This window comes from Lolium perenne, chromosome 4 (assembly GCF_019359855.2).
Source record: "Lolium perenne isolate Kyuss_39 chromosome 4, Kyuss_2.0, whole genome shotgun sequence".
Classification (NCBI taxonomy): Eukaryota; Viridiplantae; Streptophyta; class Magnoliopsida; order Poales; family Poaceae; genus Lolium; species Lolium perenne.
The window spans coordinates 99580470-99601373 of NC_067247.2; the positions used below are offsets into that span (position 1 = coordinate 99580470).

The window sequence follows — 20904 nt, forward strand, 5'->3', positions numbered from 1 at the left end:
GATTCACCGCGAGTTTCCGCCTACAATAAAGAAACAGCTGACGAGGCCAGACAGCTATCTGTGGACCTGATCGAAGAAGCTAGGAACTTAGCTGACCAGCGCTCCGCCATCTACCAGCAGAAGCTCCAACGCTATCACAGTCGTCGAGTTCGGAACCGCTCTTTCATGGCAGGAGACCTGGTCCTCCGCCTTCGGCAGGTGAAAGACCATAAGCTGCAATCTCCGTGGGAAGTACCTTTTGTCGTTAGCAAAGTGCTTCATAACGGGTCATACTACCTTGTTGATTTCCGGGAGCTGAAGGATAGACCTACAAATTGGTACCGGAAACGCAAGCGTGAGGATCCGGATGACATCTACGACGAGATAGATCGTCCTTGGAACATTGCACAGCTACGTCCTTTCTACACTTAGCATAATTTCCTGAGTTACAAACTCTGTAATAGTTATACATGATCAATGAAATAAAGCTTTTGGTTCACTCTCTGAGTCTTTTACCTCCTTTACTTGTTCATTTTTAGATCGTGTATGTTTTCCGACTAAAACCGCAGAGCTGGATTTTTCCGCCTAGGCGTGTATTAAAGTTATGATTTTCAAAAATCGTCCTTTAGGACGTAAGCTTAAGTTTTCTGATGGAGGTGTTTTCTGTTGCGAACTCGTGGATTCCTAGTAGCGATTTCCGGCACCTATGCTTGGGGGCTTGTTTCCGCGGTTATTGACGGATTGCCATTGGGCTTCATCGCCGCTGGCGAGTGTTTCCGGCTAAGGTCTTCCGGCTCGCGGAAGGTCAAACGAGTAAGCCGGAAAACAACGAGATCAGCACTTGCTTTCCGACACAAAACGACACATGCAAAATAATCTTAAAGGGTAGCAGGATAAGTGTTTCCGCCCATGCATAGTTGTTTCATTCCTAGCTACTTAAGAACTTAAGTTATATTACAAACCCACTCCGGGGCCAAAATGATGCAACATTGTTTCAATTCTTTCACAGGAACTCTACGCGGAGTCTTCCTTTTTAGATTCCTCGTAGGCGGAGCCATTGCCATCGCTATCGCCGGAGCCAGCTTCGGAGTCTTCGTCGGAGCCTTCTCCGGAAAGCTCAACGCTTGACCCGGAACCTTCCGCATAGTACTCCGGCTCGCCTTCCTCCTTTTCCGCGTCGGAAAAACCCTTGGGCAGATCATACTTGTGATACCAGAACGAGTGGTTAACTCGCCTGACAAACAGCTGCTCAAACCCTTTGGTTTCCGAGAGGATGGCGCGCATGTCGGTACCCTCTGGAGCACCACGTGCAACATCCGCGAAGTTGAGTGAAGGGAAGTGAGCCTTGCAGGTGGCCAAGACCAGGGAGGCGACTCCGCGAGCGGAAGATTCCTGTCAGTCCTTGATGAACTCCGGCACTTGCTCCATCAGCTTGGTCATTGTGTCGATCAATGAAGTTTTGGCCTTTTTCAATGACAGGGTCTTGGCGATTCCGCGACAGGCTGCGAATAGCGCGTCGATGGAACTCCGTGCTTCATCATATGCTTCCGTCCTCTTGAGGGTTGACTCTTTAGTACACTCAAAGCCAAGGCTTGCTGTGGAAAAAGGGGGTTCAGTTCCTTCGCGGACAGGACAACATATGATGCAGTCGGAACAACAACAAGGAAAAAACGCTTACGGAAGATGAGCTTGTCAATGGCTTCCGCCTCTGCTTCTTGAACCTTGTTCTTGGCCACTAAGGAAGTTACCCGTTGTTGGCTCTTCTTCAGTTTATCATTCAATTCCGCCATGTCGCGGGCATGCTTCTCGGAGAGCTCCTTCCTCGCCTCATTCTCCTTGTCGGAGGATTCCTTGATAAAGGTCTTGAGGGATTCGTTCTCCGCCTCGAGCACCTTGACTTTGGCGGACAAATCATCAAAGGAGGAGCGCTTTGCAGTTTCTTCTGCAGGCGGAAAGTCGCACATATTATGCATCATGAATAGTTATATCAGCATACAGATCAAAACTCGGATTTCGTACCCCGAAGGCGGGTCTCCAGATGCTGGATAGCTTTCTGGCTATTCTCCGCGTTCTGGCACAGCCCCTCAATCTCCGTTATCTGCTCCAGCACGTGAACGCGCAGATCTTCGTACAGTTTCCGCGTGGTCTGAGAATCAGTCAGGAGTTAGTCGGATATTTAAAATCTTGGGGGCTGGCGAGGAATTCAAAGTCTTGGAGGTATAAAATTTTAATTTTCCGCCTAAGGTATATATTGAAGAAAGCATTGGCTAACACATGTTACACGGAAAAAATGTCTGACCCAATGCTTGGGGGCTAGTGTTACCTGGCGCACGTCCTTGTGCTTAGCAAAGAAGACCTTGAGGTCGTTCTCCAGGTCGGTGAGCTCCTGCATCTCCGTGTTCGCCGTCCCCCACACCTTGTCCATCATGGCGGAAACTTCCACGTGGCGTTGTGCGAGGGAAAGCTTTTGCATAGATGGGGCAGGTTGGGGGTTAGCTTGGAGCGTGCTGGAGGCATGAATAAGCTGCACCTTCTGCTCATACTCCTCCGCCGTAGGCTCGGCAAAGGCGGCACTTTGATGATCAGGCGGAGGTGCGGACGAGGAGGCGCCCTTGCCGGAATCGCCATGGCCAGCAGGGTCTTCGGGAAGGTCATCAATGTTGATGACGTCCTTGGGATCCGGCTTGCTGGCAGATGAGGCCTTGGGCGGAACCTCTACTTCCGGCGTGACAGGGATAGAAGCCGGAGACGGCTTGACCTTCTTCTTGAGGGCTCTTGGAGCCTTGGGGGGCTGGCTTCCGGAACTTCAGTAAAAGAAAAAAAGCGTAGCAACTAAGTAAGGGTTTGCTCGTGAAAAAAGAAGAATTTGGATTCCGGAAACCAAGCACTTACCCGGAAGGCTTGAAGAATTGCTGGATGTCGGGCTAGCCTCTGTTGCTGGTATCAATAAGCTTGAGGCGCTTCTTCTCCGCCTCTGCTTTCCGAGTAGCCGCAGTGCTGAGAACTTCGCGGGCGCGTTTGGCTGCAGGGCTGGAGGGAGCAGCCCTCTTCCTCTTGGAAGGGCGCGGAGCGTCGTGAGTTTCCGCCTCCGATGCGGCTTCCGGATCCGTGTTGCCCGTAGAAGGGACCCGGACAAGGGTTCCGAGTTGACCTTCCTCGAGGGCTTCGAGCTAAGACATAGAGCCAACACTTAGACAAAAATTTGAATGCAAAGGAAACAACAGACAAGTCGAGATAACATACCGCGGTTCCGGAACCGTTGGTGTTGATGTCTTTGTTACACACGTGAACATGAAGTTCACGCAGAATCTTGATGAGGAGCCGGATCCTCTTGTCGATGGCGTCGGCGGAGAGATTGTCTTTCGTGGCGCGCATTGGGTCGTCGCGCCCTGTATAGTGGAACATCAGGCGGTCCCTGTGTTGGAGCGGCTGGATCCGCTTGGTGAACCAGGACAAGGTAAGATCCTTCCCTGTCAGCCCCTCCTCCGTGAGCTTGCAGATTTGCCTAACGGCGCGAGTCAGCTGGGGCGATTCGGAGAGGTGGGGGCACTGCGTCCATGCCGGAGTCTCGCTGGCGGGGCAGTTCTTGAATGGCGGCAACTTCCTTTCGCCCGCCGGGTCGGAGACGTCCTTCAAATAGAAGAAACCCCCTGACCAGTACCGCGCGGATTCATGGCGGTCGGTATGGGGGTAGACGCGGCCAGGGCGGAGCATAAAGGTAATGGATCCGCATGTCGCCAGCTTGGAGGTCTGGCGGATCTTCTCCTTCTTGACGGAGAAATAATATTGGAACAGGGAGAGCTCGGGAGGTACCCGGAGATGGCCCTCGCAGAGGGTGACGTGATTGCTGATCGCAAGCACGCTATTCGGAGAGATGTTGTGGGGCTGGAGCCCATATACCTTCAGGATTTCCGAGAAGAAGTCCAAAGGCGGAAACGAGAAGCCTCGCTCCTAGCGCTTTAGTCAGCACCATCTCGTTGTCCTGGGGGGCTGGAGCCAAGGCATTCGGAACTGTCCTCCAGCTTCCGGGTTGAAGGAAACCTTCCCCCTCCAAGTTCTTCAGCTCCATCTCTGTAGTGGTGCAGGGCCACCATTTCCCTTTGGCCTCCGAGTCCCGCTGGGCCTTGGATTTCTTGGCGGCAATTTCTTCCGCCTTCTTTTCTGCCTGCTCCGCCCCGGAGGTTTTTTCCGGGATAGCTGAGGTGCCTTCGGCGTCCTTGCCGGAATCCTTTGTGGGATCCAGCTGGACTGGGACGAAGGGAGGAGGGGCAGAGGAGAGTGGCGTCGCCATGATCGGCTCGGAGGTTGGAGGCGGAGTCGCAGAAGACATCTGAAGACAAAGAGATCGCGGAAAAACAAGACTTTGTCGGATCCACGTCTTCGTCCTAAGGATCGTCCCTACCAGCTACGGCGAAAGGTAGAAGCTCGGAGAACTCACCGTGATGGATTCCGCGGTGGTCGGAGTCGCCGGCGACGAGGTTTTTGTGCGGTGGCTCGCCGGAGTTAAGAACTCGATGAACAGCACGGTGGTGAAATCACCCCGGTGAAGCTCCGGCGAGTTTTCCGGCAGACTCCGGCACAGCGGAGGAGGAGCTCGCGGGCGGCGCTTCGCAGAGAGGTGAGAAAGGGGGGTGAATGGGAGATTAGGGTTGATGGTGGATATTTATAGGCCGGAGGGAGGAGATTCGTGCTCCGCATCCTGTGGTCGGAACGCAAGCGTCTCACCGTTGGATGTGTGACATGTGTCCAAACCCTAAACGGTAAAAATGGCTAAGGATAAGTTACCGCGCAAATCGCGCGAAAATGGCGCAAGAATTGGCGGAACCGTTTGAGTCTTTAAAGATTCCGGGTAATCGTGCGAAGATAAGCAGTTCTCGTTCGCAAGCAGGGAAGTAACCCAGAAACGTGTCTTGAACCGTCGATGGGTGAAGTCCCGCAGGATGGGAATATCTTCCGACTAAAGGTTGGAAAGGAAGAAAATGTGAAGTTGGAGTTCTTCAAGTTTCTCCGCGTTACCAACATTGCCGGAGACCATGATGGGCTAGCAAGGCGGAAACAAGAGGCGAAACTCGGAGAACTCTGGGGGCTATTGTTGTGGGTATACTTCACGGGTGTACCATCGACAGTTCCTAGATCCGGCAAGCCCGGGTGGCCCACAGTTGGTGGTGTGGCATGTGGCCCATCAGGCGGCCCAGTTGCTGTTGATCCTGACGGATGAAGTCCGGCCCAGGTAAAGGGAGACGGATCCGACCAACCTTGAAGAGGAACCCGGATCCATGAAGGCCCATTTAGGAACCCGGATCCGGTACGACATAGATGGGAAGGCGGATCCTTAACGCGCACGGCAAGACATTGTACCGTAGTTAGGCAACCTGTATCCGGCTAGGACTCTCCATGTAAACCCTAGATCCGTGCGCCTTTATAAGCCGGATCCCGGGAGCCCTAGAGGCACAACCACAACTCATTGTAACATCGCGAAAGCGCCCAGATAATTCCAGACAAGCAGCAGTAGGCCCTGTCATCGTGCAGGTGTTCCGAAGCTGGGTAAATCGCGTACCACCGTCCCGTGTGCACTGCACCCTATGGCCCCTACTTCTTCTCCCCCTCGTGAGGATCCCTCCTCCGAGGTACTGTCGATTAGGCAACGACAGCGGTGGTGGTGGAGAAATCCTGCAGGGCTTCGCCGTAGCCGTGCAAGAGGGAGGAGGAGGAAGGGGCAGCTAGGGTTTGGGGAGAGGGGGCAAGGGCTACGACTTGTGGTGCTCTTGGGGCTCCCCTTGCCCTCCTTTTATAGGTGGAAAAGGTCCTTGGATCGTCCAAGACCTGCCCCCAAAGTTTGGGAGAGTTCCGGTAGGTTTCTGTCAGCCGAAACCTACTAGAACTAGGACTCTTTTGCCAAATCCGAATCTGCTTTAGGGGAAACTTCTCAACCCTTAAGGAAAACGTCGATACACCTATTATGGAACCCTCTGGACTTCCTTAGACAGTCCGGGCCGTCCCGAACACTTCCGGAACCTTCCACAATATTCCGGACTATTCCGGTCCTTCCAAAACCTTCTACAAGCTCCGGTCAAAACACCGGATTTTTTCCGAACCCCGGAAAATGACTTCCCACATATGAATCTTATTCTCCGGACCATTCTGAACCTCCTCGTGATGTCTCAGATCCAATCCGAGACTCCGAACAACATTCGAACTCCATTCCATATTCCATATCTACTTAAAACGACATCAAACCTTAAGTGTGTCACCCTACGGTTCGTGAACTATGCAGACATGGTTTAGACTCCTCTCCGACCAATAACCAATAGCGGGATCTGGAGATCCATAATGGCTCCCACACATTCAACGATAACTTAGTGATCGATTGAACCATTTACATACGATACCGATTCCCTTTGTCACGCGATACTTTACTTGTCCGAGGTTTGATCATCGGTATCTCCATACCTTGTTCAACCTCGTTTCTGACAAGTACTCTTTACTCGTACCGTGTCATATCATCTTTTGTGAACCAGTCACATGCTTGCAAGCTAATCAGATGACATTCCATCGAGAGGGCCCAGAGTATATCTATCCGTCATCGGGATGGACAAATCCCACTCTTGATCCATATGTCTCAACTCACACTTTCCGAATACTTAATTCCATCTTTATAACCACTCATTTACGCAGTGGCTTTTGATGTAATCAAAGTACCCTTCCTGTATAAGTGATTTACATGATCTCATGGTCGAAGGACTAGGTAACTATGTGTCGAAAGCTTATAGCAAACTGAACTTAATGACGTGATCTTATGCTACGCTTATTTGGGTGTATGTCCATTATATCATTCATCTAATGACATAACCTTGTTATTAATAACATACAATGTTCATGATCACGAAACCATGATCATCTATTAATCAACAAATTAGTTATACAAGAGGCTTACTAGGAACTCCTTGTTGTTTACATAACACACATGTATCAATGTTTCAGTTAATACAATTATAGCATGGTATGCAAACATTTATCATAAACACAAAGATATATTATAATAACCACTTTATTATTGCCTCTTGGGCATATCTCCAACAAAATTTTCCCGCGGCATTCCTCCTCTGCTGAAACAACCGATCATGCTTCATCACACCCTCCGCAATATCCTCAAGCAACTAGTTGGATCTTCGCGTGCACCCTTGCATTTTATAGCGTGCTAGAGCCGACAAACCAAATTTTAACGCGCGCGATGCCATCATATCGCGCGCGCCTAAAATATTTTACATGCACATGACTTTACAGTGTCTGCTGGAGTGCCGATTTCGCCCTCTCGCGCGCTAAATTGCCAGCGTGGGCTCTTTATACAGCACCTGTTGGAGATGCTCTTACGCGCCTCCTGGGCGATGCATAAGACGCCACACGAACCAATAAAATAACTAATTCTACCATGTTGCCGCCACTTATCAAAATCCAACAAATGCACGTGCTCATCACAAAGCATTAGTTATCCATTGTGTATACTAGGTGTTGAGAGTAAGTTCAATAATATAGTCGGGCTATCAGTTATGGGTAAGATGTCATATTATGTATAGCTAACCTATATGCATCATGTACAATAGTTAGATATAAAAACACGTTGGTCCGCATACTTGGCCTCGCAACCTGCTGATACCTAGATTGTGTGGGAAAACTAAACGCAAAACCTATCGCTTGCAAGGCGTTGGGGCGAGGGAAATGCCAGCGTCATTGGTTCCCGCTTCCACGCCACTGCAGATCTCGCCACATCACCCTAGTCCTCATGGCATCTCTGAATCTGTCGGTAGTCGTTGGTCAGGTCGCGCGGCCCGAACCGAACCCACCTGCAGCTCAGCACCTCAAGCCGCCATCCCCCGCCGCGCCAGATGATAGGGCACCCACCAAGTCCCCGGTGGTGATGCCTCCCATGGTGCCACCCACGTTGTCGCTACCGGTGTGGTGGTGATGCCACCATGAGGTATATCGAAGGCGTGGCCAAAGATGGCGGTAGTGAAGCCGGAGAAGAAGACGACGAAGAAGTCGGTGAAGAATGTGTCATTGGCGGTGTTCACTGTGGCCATGTCGGGCGCTTCGGCTGTCGAAAGCTCTTCACCCAACAAATGTTCGTCGATAGTCCCGCTAGGTATGAAATTTCTCATTTTCTGTCAATCGCGGAGAGGTTGGGTCGGCTGCAAAATTAACTGTCGTGCACCACAGTGCGAGCACGAGCCATGAGCCAGTATCGTTTGTGAGCATGATAAATGATGCTTGCGTCGAACGTGACGAATATCTTCTTGGTGACTATGATAACGGCGAAAACAACATGGATGAAGAGCGCATGGAAGAGGGCAAGGACAACGACATCAATGTTGATAAAGGCATGGGAATGTGTGTCACTCGGTGCCGTGACCGACACCGATCAAACCGGGAAGAGCTATTGACAACAGATCGAGGACAAGTTCTTTCACTTCATGCTTCGCCTTGCTTCCATGCTGGGACACACGTATAGATTACTCCAAGGTTGTTGGGACGTCATCAAAAATGCATGTAGCCAATGGGAGAGTTGCATTGAGAAAGTGACGAATGCCCGTCCAAGTGACACCACCATTAATGACTATGTGACTTATGTTCTATGCATTATTGTATTTTTATTTCTCATGCTTGCTGTTGCATCTTCACATACTTTTGCATTGCTTTTAACATGTTGAAAATAATTGCAATGGAAAGGTACAAGCAAATGACAGCTTCCAAAGGCAATTATATCTTACTTCAACATTGCTACAAATTGCTTGAGCATAGTGACAAATGGGAGTTCAAAGAAGAAGACGCAAAAACCGGTGAGTGGTCCATCTGTTCGATTGTATGATGATGAGGATGATGTTCCTACGACCAAGAAGACCAATGGACGGACGGATGGAAACAAGAAGAAGAAGGAGAAGATTAAGAAGCAAACCAAGGCATCTAGTTTGAGTGACAAGATCGATGAGATGATGAAATCCAAGGAGCATTTGGTGAACAAGACGTTTGAGGCAAAGATGGTGATGATGGAGAAGAAAAGCCAAGAGAAGAAAGCAAGGTGGGAATTGCTTCGAGAAGGTGGGAAGCGCAAGGCTGCCGTGGACGAGAGGAGAGCAAGTGCCGATGAGAAGTGAGCCATAGCAGAGCTCATTGGCGAGGAGAACAATACTATGATGATGGATCCATCCACCATTGATGCCTATACAAGAGAGCGGTGGGGTTTGACGAGGATGGAGATCTTGCAAAGAAGAAGGGAAGTGGCTATCGCTCGTGATGCGGCGGATGGTGGTGGTGCTATGGCAAGGGGTGGCGGTGGTGGTGCTATGACGAGTGGTAGTGGTGGTGGTGTTGATGATCTTGTGAGTGTCGGCAATTCTTTATATTGCGTCGATCCGCATCGTGACTCCTTTTTGCTTGCCGAGAACTACTCTGATGTGTTCAGTGGTTGATTAGCGATAAGTTTAGGTGTTAAAACTATGGCATATTATCGCAAATTGTCGAATGTTGTCGAAAAATTGCAAAATACTGTGTTGCGATTTACATTTGAGGTTTCGCAAGGGTTGCGGCAGATCAGCATATATTGTTATGCCATGCGTGATCCATTTTCAGCCAGCAAAATGTGTTTCGCGTGCCCTGCATGTGCGCGTTTGGAGGCTACAAGATGCGGGGTCTACTGGAGATGCTCTAGGTACCGATGGCACATGAACCAACCTTATGTTTTTTTTTTTGAGAAACACAGTACAAACGCAGACGCTCACATACACGCGCATACACTCACCCCTATGAACGCACACACGCACACCCTACCCCTATGAGCATCTCCGGAAGACTGAGCCGGCGGATTGGATCTTGAAATTGACGAAGTCACCACAGGCGCCTCGCTGTCGACGGGAACGTCGCCTCCCACTGAATGAATATTCCGCCTTTATGAGACACACAGATGTCAAATCTGGGATTTGAACTCTGGTGGGCTGGGGGTACAACCACCCTCCTAACATGTTGAACGGCAAGTGAACCTTTTTATATTCTTAATCAAGTAGTGTCCGGCAAGGAGAGAGCACAAGAGACTACAACAAAAGACGGCATCTCCACCTTCTCCAAAACTGGATATAGCTTCTTAGCCGATGTTCCAAGAAGTAGGTAAAAGTCTAAGATTGCACCATGATAGTTTTAAAAATGGTAAAAGGATACTACAACACGATGGAGGATCTAAGACATATCAATATCTTAAGTAACCATATGTGTAGATATGCTATATAAACAACCTTATCATGAAGTAAAAAAAAACGCTGATTGATGACCTACATAATACTAGTAGTATACCTATTGTAGCTCACATACATGTCTTCATTATTGTGCGCAATATATAATCTGTAATGGTGAGTACTCTCTGTGTTCGGAAATGTAAGATGTTTTAGATGTTTATAAAGTAGACTAGATACAACCTAAAGTGAGTGAACATACATACTAAAAATAGACTAGATACAAATTAAAGTGGGTGAATCAAAAAAAAAAAGTGCTTCAACATTTTACATTTCCAAACGGAGGAAGTAATTGCGTAAAATTTACTTCCGCAGTAACGACTTTATCGCTTGAGGAAAAAGACAAAAGGTAACTATACATGGCTTCATGTATCCATGACTTACAGGTATAAAATGATTTTTTGGGGGACACATGTAAAATGTTAGTTATGGCAAAATTTCAACCTTTTCTCAAGATTCTTTTCAGAACCGTCACTGGATTTTATGCTATTCTAGAAAGATTTACTGGTGGTGTTATTCCAAAGAAAATTTCGACCGGCGGATTGACTAGTCGATGAATCAATCAATCTGTTTCAACTGTCCACGCAAGTCTAAACTTGTTAAAACGCTAACCATATAGTCAGTCAGTCTGACGAACGATGAGACGTTCTGGCTGTTTTGTAGCTGTCCCTCTTGTATTTACGAAATAGTTACGGCTCCAAAAGGAGGAAGTGAGAGTGATCGACGTCTTTGACTAATGATTTGTCAAGTGTTACTAGATGCGGGTGTATCCCGCCAGTTTGGACAGGGAAATGTTCAGTTTCTTATGCAATTCTCGCACTCCAAAGTTAGTAATGAAAGCGCTTTATTGTGTTACCCTAAAAAAAAGTTAGCCTTATTGTGTTACAAACAGGCCCAAACACGTAAGAACAAGGAATGTCTTCCGACTAGATATCTGGATTATCTGCAAGAGTTTGATTATCAGATAAGGTTTCTTGATTTTGATTGTTGTAGAGTTATGTGCGCAACCACATCCTAATTAATCCTCATACGGCTATTGCTCCGGTGTCCCCCCCACCCCCCCCCCCCCCCCTCTCTAAATTTTGTTCTATTTAGACGGCTAGGATCTGCTGATACCCCTTCGTGGGTTGACTTAACATGTGTGTTTGGTTCATGGGCAAACATGTACGGGATGGGATGGGATAAAATATGTTTAATTAACGATTAATAGAAAAATATAAATATGCCGTTAACACACCGGTTAATATGTAATTAACGGGTCCTTTTCCCTTTGTGGTGGAGGTCGGACCTAGCGGGCGGCCGCCTACCCGTGCCTAGCAAGGTCACTACCCGCACATACTTAGCGAGGCCGTTTCTTTGACTGGGTGTGGCGCAGACGTAGCAAGCTCGTTGCTCGCCACGCCATGGAGGCCGCCGCCGCCGAGCTAGGGAGCCACATTGAAAATCAAGCCCGCCGCTTACCGCGCCCTGGAGGCCGCCGATGTCGAGCTGGGGAGCCACGCGGAAAAGCAAGCCCACCGCTCGTCGTGACATGGTGGCCGCCGCTGAGCTAGGGAGCACACATACGACGGTGGCAGGTGTCGGAGTCGCGTCGACGGCCTGGATTCTCAGGCGGCTAGTGAGATTAGTCATGAAATTCACGGATCACATGGTCCAGCCTTTCTCAGAAATATTCGGCTTTTGGGATGGGATCATCCATATTTTCTGGTCACGAACCAAACGCGCATTTACCACCTGAACGTCGTTCGCCAAGGGGGGGACACCGGAGCACAGCCCTCCTCATACATGCACAGACAGGGTCATCGTCTCAGCGATCTGCTAGATATCTAGTTAACTTCAGAACTTAGCTTTGTTGAACTTACCGATTCTCCGGAGATCGGCATACCGATTTTACTTGTAAGCGCACCACTTACTTCACGTATATATGTTCTTCTTGCATCAAGGTTAGGCAATGAGTGTTTCCCAACATGCATTGTGATCAACTTGCGGATAAACATACTTCTTTCGATCCATAATAAGTGTTAGAATTCTAGTTTAAATTAGCTCAAATTTACTGTCATAGAGTGTCGGATGTCTCTGTTTTTCTTTATAAAAAACTGCTAGATACCACACAACCTTCTTCCTCACAGGCTGACTCCGTCTATGTCACTGGCTTCCAATGGCCGGTTCCATCACCGGGAGGCAGAGATATCATGGATCTTGACGCTTGTTGAAGTATTTGTCTAGTTTGTTAGGCTTTGTTGTGCTGGTGCCCCTCGTTCACGTTGTGCACAAGTACCTTCGAACATATATATGCCATTGCGGCGGCACTAGTTATGTCATTGCGGGGCATGTGAGGGTTTATTTTCCCATATCCGAGTCGCCTGGTTGTGTGAGGGAGTCATAAACCATGATACTTCCACCATAGTTTGTTGTGGCATTGGTGGTGTCACTGATGTATAGGATCGCGCGGGGATGGTTTCCCACCACATGGGATTGGTCTCTACGTCTAGCCTTCGCTTTCTTCTCCAAGTCGATGGGTCGCTAGCCCTAGCAACGTCCAATTACTTCTCTCGGTGGAATTTAAAATGTCTCCTTGGCTTCGACGATACAGATCATGTGCAACATAAAGCTAGGCTCACGAGTCACGGCACGCCGTCTGCTTGTGCAAGTCGGAGATGGTGATGAATTCCACCGGTTGGGCATATGTTTGTATATTTTTTTTTTCATAAGTGTTTTGTAAGGATTAGACTTGGTCAATACTCACTCCATTCAAAATTGATTGTTGTTCGTGCTTTATCTTAATAAGTTTTAGAAAATGGTTTGATGACATTTGTAGAATTGGATAGATTGGGAAAGTGTTACCCGAAGTATATGTGTTTTATGCATTTGGAGTCAACCAAGCCGACCTAAGACGGGTATTGCCATTTGGAGTAGATATTAATCAAGCAATTATTGGTTCAAATATTTGGCAGGTACACACGTGTGATCGATCCAGAAATTTTTAGGAAGTACATGTGCATCTTCTTTTCCCATTGGCCACTCAACAACCACTCTGTCCTGGACTCTTGCAGTCTTGCTCCATATAACCTGCATATATAGCCACAGCTAGTACACAAGCACACTAGCTTGGGGCTATCAATTGTTCGGCCACTTAGCTTGGAGCACGGAAGTAGGCGTAACAAGAACCCAACCCGAGCCATGGTTTTCGCCGACGGCACGGGCGTCGGCGCCCGCCGCGAGATGGCGACGATGCGTTTTGCGTCGCACGTCGTCCGCGGGCGGTGGTTCATGTTCTTTGCGTCGATCCTGATCATGGCGGCGGCGGGCGGCACGTACATCTTCGGTATCTACTCGAAGGCGATCAAGACGTCGCTGGGGTACGACCAGCAGACGCTCAACACGCTGAGCTTCTTCAAGGACGTGGGCGCCAACGTCGGCATCCTCCCCGGTCTCATCAACGAGGTCACCCCGCCGTGGGTCGTCCTGGTCTGCGGCGCCGGCATGAACCTCGTCGGCTACCTCATGATCTACCTCTCCGTCACCGGCCGCACGGCGCGCCCGCCCGTCTGGCTCATGTGCGTCTACATCGCCATCGGCGCCAACTCGCAGTCCTTCGCCAACACGGGCGCCCTCGTCACCGCCGTCAAGAACTTCCCCGAGGACCGCGGCGTCGTGCTGGGCCTGCTCAAGGGCTTCGTCGGCCTCAGCGGCGCCATCTTCACGCAGCTCTACCGCGCCATCTACGGCGCCGACAACGACGGCGCCGACCTCGTGCTGCTCATGGCGTGGCTCCCCGCCGCCATCTCGCTGGTGTTCATCCCGACCATCCGCATCATGCCTCGCGCGCGGGGCACCGCGGCGGAGAGCCGGAGGGAGCGCAAGGCCTTCTTCTACTTCCTCTACGCATCCATCGTGCTCGCCTTCTACCTGCTCGTCATGAACGTGGTGGAGCTGGAGGACCGCGGCTTCCCCAAGCCCGCCTACTACGTCACGGTCATCGTGCTCCTCCTCCTCATATTTTTCCCGCTCGTCATCGTCGTCCGGCAAGAGCTCAGGAACTACCTCGAGCCGCCACTGCCGACAACCCAGTCCATTCCGGCGGTGACCACCGTCGAAGACGACGACAAGACAGCCGCCACCACCACCGAGACCGAGCCCACCGAGCCGCCATCGACGTCGGCCACGTGCTTCCAGGACGTGTTCCGGCCGCCGGCGAGGGGGGAAGACTACACGATCCTGCAGGCGCTGTTCAGCGTGGACATGCTCGTCCTGTTCGTGGCCACCATCTGCGGCGTGGGCGGCACGCTGACGGCGATCGACAACATGGGCCAGATCGGGCAGTCGCTGGGGTACCCGCAGCGCAGCATCGCCACGCTCGTCTCCCTGGTCAGCATCTGGAACTACGCCGGGCGCGTGGTGGCCGGGTTCGCGTCGGAGCACGTGCTGTCGAGGTACAAGGTGCCGCGCCCGCTGGTGCTCACCGTTGTGCTCCTCGTCGCCTGCGCGGGGCACCTCCTCATCGCGCTTGGGGTGAGCAACGGCCTCTACCCGGCTTCGGTGATCCTGGGGTTCTGCTTCGGGGCGCAGTGGCCGCTGCTCTTCGCCATCATCTCCGAGATCTTCGGGCTCAAGTACTACTCCACGCTCTACAACTTCGGCGCCGTCGCCAGCCCCGTCGGCTCCTACATCCTCAACGTGCGCATCGCCGGACGCAAGTACGACGAGGAGGCGCTCAGGCAGGGCGGCCGCAGGGGCAAGGACCTCACCTGCGTCGGGGTCAAGTGCTTCCAGGAGTCCTTCTACATCATCGCCGCCGTCACTTTCCTCGGCGCTCTCGTCTCGCTGCTGCTCGCATGGAGGACCAGAAACTTCTACCGCGGCGACCTCTACGGCAAGTTCAAGGAGGTCGCCATGGCGCCTACCACAGGGTCATCAGCCCCTGCCGGCGCCGATGGGCGGCAAGAACCAGCGAACGGCGCCGGTGTTGCCAAGGCGAAGGATCCTGCTTCTTCTTCTGGCAGCGACGGCGCCGACGCCCTCGACAGTAAGATTGGTTCGTCGACTAAGTAGTAATTCCAGAGTGTGAGAGATTGGTGGAGTCAAAATAGTTGTGTTACAGATCCATGAGTGAAATCATACAGTTAAAATCGAAAGATTGTACACTGTCTTGATTGCAAATCGTGCTCACCATAGGATACAGCGTGTTACACTGGTTACTGGTAATTAAGTCAAACCACATTCCGCATATGAACGTCAAGCTAAACGAAAATGGTGTAGCTAGTATTTTGGAGCTCTTGACTGACTTTAGCTACCCTTTCTCCGAGGTTACCGTAAACAGAATAGAATACTGCATTACCACGTACTCAGCTTTCACGACCAGTCAGAGAATGGGACGCGCTGCTGACTAAGATGGCGGGTTCATGTGGTTACCGACTAGCTACTATTCCCGTTCTTGGACGATAGAGACTCGCAGCGGCCGGCAGTCAACAGCATTCGTGGTGTTGGCAAGGATTTGGGGGCAATTGGGCCTTCAGTTCACAACTGACATCGACAGGCAAGCCGAACTGATTTAGATTAGTCCGACGTCCGGGACTTTAGGTAGAGTACCAAAACCCTGCCGCAACGCGTGATCCCGAGGATTCAGATACCATCACACACGTGTGCCGGATTATGACGAACGCCTCTAAGTCAGAGTTCAAGCTAGCTGAGATACCATCACACACAATCTTTCATTACTTCCTCCGTTTTTGTTTAGTTCGTGTTCTGAGTTTAGTTAAATTTAATTTTTTTTTCCAAAATTTGACCATAATTGTAGGGGAAAATATCAATGTCCATGATACTAAATACATATAATACAAAATTTAGTTTATCATGATTTTAATACAATAGATTTTATATTACTCTCTCCGCTTCACAAAGGTTTTCTGAGATTTATCAAAATTTGGATGTATATAACTTTCATGAAACAGAGGGAGTACAATTGTTAATATTTTTTCTAAACATATTGTTAAATTCTACAAAGTTTAACTTTAACTAAACCAAAAAACGTGAAGTAATTGTGAACAGAGGAAGTAGTGTGTTTGCATGTTACATTAACGCACCGTAAGACTTTTTTTTCTTACCTTTTCACTAGTTTTATACGGAGAATTAAGTTAGTTCTAGATCGGCCTATGAAAGAATGGAGATCAATATGGAGGGGATACTCAAAGCACTTAGCATGGTATCAGAGCACCCTTTTATATATCATTGTGGTATTACATATATGCAGTTAGGATTTTTCCTAATATAAAAGCATACCATATACAAGTCATACATACATACAGAGTATGTATCCCTCAATCTCAACTACAGAATGCATGTTGAGATTGTACTTACAAGCTTCGACCAGTGGAGAAGAGGTAACACCTTAGTGAAAAGGCTGCTCTGATACCATGCTAACTGCTTTGAGTATCCCTTCCTTAAATGACACAAACTGAACCTGGAGCATCTTCGGAGCAACCCTTTTAGAAATAAAGTAAAAATCAATCTCAATATGTTTTATTTGTGCATGAAAAACATGATTCAACTATAGATAAGTAGCACAATATTATCATATCATAGAATAGGCGGAGAGCCTTGTCAAATACCAAATTCCTTCAATAATTTTTCAGTCCAAATAACCTCAGCAGCTGCTTTGTACAAGAAGCACATTAGTCTGTTACAAGCACTACAAGCAACCAAGTTACCAGCAAATAACACATCAACAGCTCATGTCGAGTCAACACTAGAAAAGGCTGAAAGAGTACTCGACATGGAAGGCCTAAGTGTTCGAATATCGTGTATATTAAGATAAAAAGAGATTAGGATTTGGCACCATCTTGTGCACCAATTCTGCCTCTCCTTTCTACCTCTATATATACCCAGAGAGTCATGGCAATACATTATACAAATTCTAGGGTTCTACAATTACGTCGATCCTAGATCCTCTCATCACTTCCACATCGCGCTGCCCTTGGGAAGATTAATCTCCTTCAGGGCGCGACACCTGGTCTTGATCAAATATCAAATCGATTCCTTAGATCTCAGATTAAATTTTGAATTTTCCAGTTCTATAGATTAGATCCAGTCTAGACATCAAATAAATCCATAGATCAATCAGGCCCTCAAATTCCTAGCGAAAACCAATGCAAGTTCCACTTCAATCTGCGACTAGATCGTTTTCGGCGTGGGGCCGTCGGTAACTCCACGCGTGAGTTGCGGGCGTTGGCGAGTTAAAGCTATGCCTCATATATGCATACTCTGCCGCATCGGTCACGTGCACAAATTTCAAGCACCGTTTAGCCAAGCTCCAATCTACATCGATTCGCGCTGTGTCTCCACGTGAACTCGCTCACCGCGTATCGCACGACCGTCCGAACAGGCCGGCACGGCAGCACGGAGTCGGCTACGCAAAAGTCACGCTTGGGCATGCGTGAACAGGAGCAGCAGATAGCATCGCTACACACCTGCAATAGTATAGGGCGCGATTGGTAGGCCGCACCCCTTTTGGGATCCCGAGGGCATGCGCTAGGGGGCCTTGATCGGGTGGAAAGGGCCAAAATTCATTTTCTCCACTTCGTTTGGTAGCCCAAGGTGGCATGCAAGAATGCAGAGAACGGCTCTGACGCTCCATCGTTATTTGTGGTTCTAGGCAGCCTAGGTTTGTGATCACCTCTGCTCTTCAGTGATGAGCTTAACATAGCACACCGCCGTGACACAAAGCACGACATCATCAGACACAACGACAAAACAAATGAAGTACGCACATGTAAAACCAAGCCCTAGGTGCGTATGAATATCAGTTACTCAGTTAACCACACTCATGCATTAGTAGTTTATCAATTCACCTCTAGTACAGGCATATAAATCGAGCCGTAGATATATACGAATAGCAGCTTAACATTACATACCAGGGGATAGTTCAACAATGGCGACCAAGGGGAGTGCAGACCTTCTTCTTCTTGCTTCCTTGTCAACCATAGACATCATTTATGTGGATCCACATTGACTGAGCCCACTTGTTCCTCTTGTTCTTCCAAGCCTAGATGTCGCCCTACTCGACACCATGGCCACCATTTACATCATCAGGAGTAACATCAACCTCGTCTGGGACATAGTCATCCATACCCCAGCCTAAGATTCACTTGTGAAGGATGCAAAATGCAAGAACAAGCTTTACTTGAGTGGGGAAAGTGTGGAATGACTTGTGGTCAAGGATTTTGAACATATTTTTTCAATGCAGCAAAAGCCCTCTCGATGATAACCCGGAGGCTAGAGTGTCTAAGATTGACCAGCTCCTCTGCATCAGGTGGTATGTTCCTCTGAAAGAACTCGTTCATATAGTACCTGATTTTCTGAAGGGTGGTAGGATTCCCGGTCGACAAGCATAACTTGCATCTCCAAGGTAGAGCTTACCATCAGGGAGATGTATGCCATCAGTTCTACTCAGCTTGTTTGTTAGATTTCTTGCATCATGGGCTGATCCTCCCAACCAGCTAGCACATAAGTGAACTTCATATCGCAATCAACAGCAGCAAGCACATTCTGGCTAGTATAGTGCTTCCTGCCTCTGTATGCCGCTGATTGGGATTTTGGCACTCTAGCAGTCATATGGGTACCATCAATTTCTCCAATACAATCATGCGATGGTAACTACAACGAGTCAAGCTTTTGTGCATTGTGTTCTTCTCAAGTAGTGTGCATAGCAATATTATTTATGCTCACCTCAAAGTATGGATACCATCTTCTGTTGTCCCATATCTTGCTTGGCGTTTCACCATGAAGGTGGCTTGATCATCTCTTTCCCGAGCTACCTAATTTCATATAGGACTTGGTTCAAATAGCGGGATATAGTCTCTATGGATCTCCTGAATGTGTTGTGCATAACTCTGAATCTCTGGTTATGGCCAACGACATGAAGAAACATAGCAACTTGCTCGTCCAGACAAGTGTGGATGCTATCCTGCAGCAAACCTCTCTCCCTAAACCTCTTAACTAGTTCATAGAAGGAAGTGCTTCTCATATTTAGCATCCGAACAACCTCTACATCATTGGTGTTGTAGATGAAGTTCAGATTGGCAATTGTCTCTTGATCTCAGGCAGGCATCGGACCATAAGTCAATGCTGGATATGCAGCTCACATAACTGATCTCTTGTGGAGGAGGTGGATCTAGGCCCGAATCACAGCTACCAACGTTGCTGCATGGTGGATCAAACTCATCTGGTCGGCCTAAGTAAATAGATTTAACATGAGTGTCTGCTAAATCTACCGTCCATGCTGAGCACTAACTACGGGACACAATAAATTGGAGGGAACGGTGATTTACCTCTACCATTACACACGAGGGAGAGTTTCTGAGGTCAGAGAAGAAGAAGAGCTTCGCGCGGCGATGCCTAGCGGAGAAGAGGAGACCAGCTACTGCGATGGACAAGGCAGAGGAGAAGCAGAGCTCGCCCGTGGATCCCGTGCCGGAGTCATTGGAACAAGAGGGTGAATGGAGAACCCACGTTGCCGCTGTGTCGAGAGGGGAAAATTTGGGTGTTTTGCTAGGAGGTGACCGAAAAGAGGATGTGACACTAGCTATGCCACGAAACAAACTGAGGGTTTTCGGTTTCTCCCACCATCACGCGCCGGTCTCCCGTGTGCACATTGTTTCCTTTTTGCACGTCTAAATCCTGCATCCAGGGAAACGGCCGATTCGGACGTAACCAGCAGGTCTAGCCCAAATCTGCTTTTAGCAAAGTGCCAACCACTACACCGGCCGCTTCTAGGAATCCAAACGCTAGGATTTTGCATCCCGTAGCCTGTTTGGAGGGGATGGGACCTACAAATCGCACCCATACCTTATGCAAAAAAATTCTCATATATGCACATGCAGTACATGCAGAGGTGTACAACTGCAATATCAGCACCACAGTCTACGTCGACAACCTGCTGCGATAATGATACCTGCTACCTTCGTCTACTCACGCCACTTCATCAATACTAAAGGCATCTCCAGCGGCCCGACGCATTTGAGACGCTTAAGGTGACCGCACGCATTCGTTTGCATTGCGCCACAGACGCGAAGTTGGCATGGGCCTCTAACCGTTTGCGTTTGGGGTGCCCCAGCAACACGACGCATTTCACTCTTTCAATTTTTTCATTTATAAATAAAAATATAAAAATATAAAAAGAGCATGGCCTGCTAAAAACCTAACCCTAGCCTACTCCTCGCCATCGCTTGGCACCTGTATCAAGTCGTCGATGTCCGGGATCGCCAACGGCCAGTTGGAAGCCGGTAGAGAAAAAATGCCAGTGCGGCCAGTGGTGGAGGTGGAGCGGCCGTTGGTGCCCACGAGGGTAGAGGCAGCGGAGGAGGCGGCACCGAATCTTGCAACGCCAGGTTGAAGGACTCTTCCTCCGACAGGCCTGCCGGCATAAGCTCGACGGCATATCGGGGAATCGGCGGTGGCGGCTCCGGCATCTTTGATATAAGGATGTCTGGCCTCGTCGCCTCGTCCTCGATCAGCTCCTCCGGAAGCTCGGTTTGTCTGCCCTCTAGCTGTGCCATCCGGATCACGTGGAAGACGCTGGCGACGAAGTCGTCGTAGGCGATGGAGATGGCGCAGTTCGTGGTCGCCGCTTCAACTCCCGTTGCGGCAGCCG

The 20904-nt window shown here is 49.3% G+C and overlaps 1 protein-coding gene across 1 annotated transcript; it reads left to right on the forward strand.

Annotated features, from left to right (window-relative positions):
• Positions 1-13327: 13327 nt before the first annotated feature.
• LOC127293445 (protein NUCLEAR FUSION DEFECTIVE 4-like) lies at positions 13328-15454 on the forward strand. The gene has a single exon (XM_051323069.2). The coding sequence runs from the start codon at positions 13437-13439 to the stop codon at positions 15306-15308; it is 1872 nt and encodes a 623-aa protein (XP_051179029.1). The 5' UTR covers positions 13328-13436; the 3' UTR covers positions 15309-15454.
• Positions 15455-20904: the final 5450 nt, after the last annotated feature.